The sequence below is a fragment of the Monoraphidium neglectum genome (genome assembly GCF_000611645.1).
Source record: "Monoraphidium neglectum strain SAG 48.87 unplaced genomic scaffold scaffold05397, whole genome shotgun sequence".
Classification (NCBI taxonomy): domain Eukaryota; kingdom Viridiplantae; phylum Chlorophyta; class Chlorophyceae; order Sphaeropleales; family Selenastraceae; genus Monoraphidium; species Monoraphidium neglectum.
This window is the reverse complement of record NW_014008233.1, coordinates 451-3,240: the sequence shown is the minus strand read 5'-3', so window position 1 is coordinate 3,240 and position 2,790 is coordinate 451. Positions and strand designations below refer to the sequence as shown.

Sequence of the window (2,790 nt, the reverse complement as noted above, 5' to 3'; positions counted from 1 at the left end):
CAACTTGCAAACATTGCGAGTGCGCGCGCTTTCAGCGGAGCCAGGGGCGCACGGCTTGCCTTCATCACCACCGGAGCCTGCGTTGCAGCTGCGAGGCACGAGCGCGCCATGCACCGCCGTCTCCCACCCGCATCAGCCTCACACCCACATGCCACTGCATCCTCGCCATTGGTTGCACCCGCAGATGATAACAGCGCTGGCCCCCGAGCCGCTGCTGGCCCCGCTCGCCCGCTTCGCCCCCGCCGCGGGCGGCGGCGCCGCAGGCGCGGCCGACGCGCAACTCGCCGTTGACGCGATCTGCAGGCTGCTCCTGAAGCTGCTGGTGCACCGCAGCTGCGAAGAGGACGACGATTATGGCCCCCATGAAGAAGCTGCAGACGCGGCGCGCAGGGACGCGCTCCGCTCCCCGAGCGCCTTCGACGCAATCGGCCCCCTGCTTGCCGCCTCGCGCTCCGCCGCCGACCGCGGCGCCCGCCCCCTGGCGCTGGGCGCCGCGTGCGACGCGATGCGCGTGCTGGCGGCGCTGATGCAGCAGGAGAGCCGGGACGCCTTCCGCGAGGAGTGCCCGCCCCCGCCGTCCGGCCCCGCGGCGCGGGTCGCGCGCGAGCACGCCCTGGTGCAGGCCCTTGCTGAGCTGGCGGCGTCGCCCAAAGGGGACGACGGCCGCCTGACGAGGCCCGCGCTGTGCGCCATCGAGCTGCTGGGGGCGATGGTGTTCGACGACGGCGATGCGGAGCGCGCCGTCGCGGACGCCGCGCAGCGTGACGCGGCGCTCGCGCCCGCGCTGGTCGCCGCGATGATGTGAGCTAGTGGGTGTGGTCGGGCGTCGCGCGTGTTGTACGGATGCAGGATGGATCAGCTGGCGGCGGCCAAGGGGTTGCGTGCCGGCTGGCCGGGGTTGTTATGCCTCTGGCTGTGATGCAAGGCACACAAATCCCAGCCTGTTTGCCAGACGTCCAAGTCGCCAAAGCCTCCCCCACTTGGCAGGCTTGCCAGCTCCCCTGGAATCACTCGCCCCGCTGCACGCACATAGTCGTTGTTTCATCCCTGTCTTGATGCGCCGCAGCAGGCCTATTGACAGCCCCCACCTCCCCACGCGCCCGGCCATCTGCAGGTGGCCCCCGGCCATGTTCGTGCTGGCTGACCTCCTCCGCCGCCCCGACACCGCCCCGCTTGCCGCCGCCGCCCTGTCCGACGGCGCCCCGGGATCCCGCCCCTGCGGCATGAATTCCACCGCCGTCGACCTACTGCTGGCCATGGTCGCGGGCGGCGGCCGCCTGGGGCGGACGCTGCCCGCGGCCGCCTCGGTTTACTACGGCCTGAGGACCGAGCCGCTGCGCGGCGCCCTGATGGCGAACCCAAACCTACTCGACGCGCTGCACACGAGCATAATCCCGGGCTACACCACCAGCTGCTTCTCGGCCGCCACCCTCGCCGAGCTACTGCGCCCAGAGCCGGAAGGCGAGCGGGCGGCGGCCGTGGTGCGTCTTTTCACGACGCCCGACCCCAGGGTCTCGCGGGAGAGGGACCCCCTGCGCTTCCACGCCCTGGGGCATCTCCTCTGGCAGCTCAACGACTTTGTGGACAAGGGCGACGAGCCCGACAGGGCGATGGGCTGGCCCCAGACCCACTTTGCGACGCGCGGCCACCACGTGCGGCGGGCCGCGGTCGAGCTGCTCCCGATGATCGTGCGCGCTGCCGGCCCTGAGCAGCGCAGGACGATCGTGAGGGAGGGGGGCCCCTTCCTGCCCATGAGCTGCCGCGCCTGCGCCGACCGGCTGCAGGCGGCGGGCGACGAGGGGGGCCGCGCCGCCGCGGCCGAGCTTCTGGCAGCGGCGCGGCTGCTGCGGGACGCGGCGGCGGAGGGGGGCGACGCGGCGGGCGCGGAGAGCTTCGACATCGCCGTCTGACACGGGGCATCGATGGTATGAGGACGACGCCGCAGCCAAGCGACCGCCCGGGGCCCACAACAACGGCAGGCGCTCTGCCTGAGCCGGGCTTGCGCCCCAGCGGGGCCGCGCTGCCACGAACGGCGCCTTGCCGCTCTCAGCCGTGTCGCCTCCTGCACCGCCTGGCGGACCCGCCTCGCCCATGCCACAAGACTTTGGGCGGGGTGGCGCCTCATCCTCAGTGTGGCGCTGCGTCACCCCGCGCGGCGCGCGGTTCTGCGCGCTCAGCGACCGCTGCGCCGTCTTGTTCGGGGCAGCGGCCAGGCAGCGGCACGGCTGCTGAGTGCATGATTGCTGACAGGGTTTGAATGCTGCTGGCTGCCGGCCTGCAGGGCGACTGACTGCAGAGACATCAGGATCGGACAGCTAGGCTGTGGTGTTGCCTGGCACGATGACCCCACAATCGGGCTTCAATGGGCAGTACTGCTTGGCGTTCCTGGTCGTTGGCAGTACCGCGCATCTCAATGAGACGCAGCCTTGATCAGTGCCCGGCCAGCCCTTCATGAGTATGCTATTAGTGAAGGGCCGGCTGAGTCCTCAGACCTACGTAGCCCAGTATATGCTTGCAGGCAGAGCCAAATTGCATGCTTTGAGAATGCAATCACATCACTGGCAGGGAATACCAACCCCCAAAATTGATGTCAAACAGCTGAAAGCAGCAAAAGGCACACGAATTAGGCATTAAGTCGCAGTTGCAAGCCAGGCCTCGTGACGGGAAGGCAGGGTCACAACATTGATGAGAGGTTGACCGCACTGACCGGCTCATCAAGATCCAAAAGCAATTATGAGCCGGCCGCAAACAACTCCATAAACGCGCTTCAGGCAGCAGCACTGCATAATC

The 2,790-nt window shown here is 69.1% G+C and overlaps 2 protein-coding genes across 2 annotated transcripts; both read left to right on the top strand.

Annotated features, from left to right (window-relative positions):
• Window positions 1-184: 184 nt before the first annotated feature.
• On the top strand, window positions 185-805 carry MNEG_15512 (hypothetical protein; the record flags this gene model as incomplete). Its single annotated transcript, XM_014036018.1, has 1 exon — window positions 185-805. The coding sequence occupies one exon, from the start codon at window positions 185-187 to the stop codon at window positions 803-805; it is 621 nt and encodes a 206-aa protein (XP_013891472.1).
• Window positions 806-1,127: 322 nt separating this feature from the next.
• MNEG_15511 (hypothetical protein) lies at window positions 1,128-1,910 on the top strand (the record flags this gene model as incomplete). The annotated part of the gene is made up of 1 exon (XM_014036017.1): window positions 1,128-1,910. The coding sequence occupies one exon, from the start codon at window positions 1,128-1,130 to the stop codon at window positions 1,908-1,910; it is 783 nt and encodes a 260-aa protein (XP_013891471.1).
• Between the last annotated feature and the right edge of the window lie 880 nt (window positions 1,911-2,790).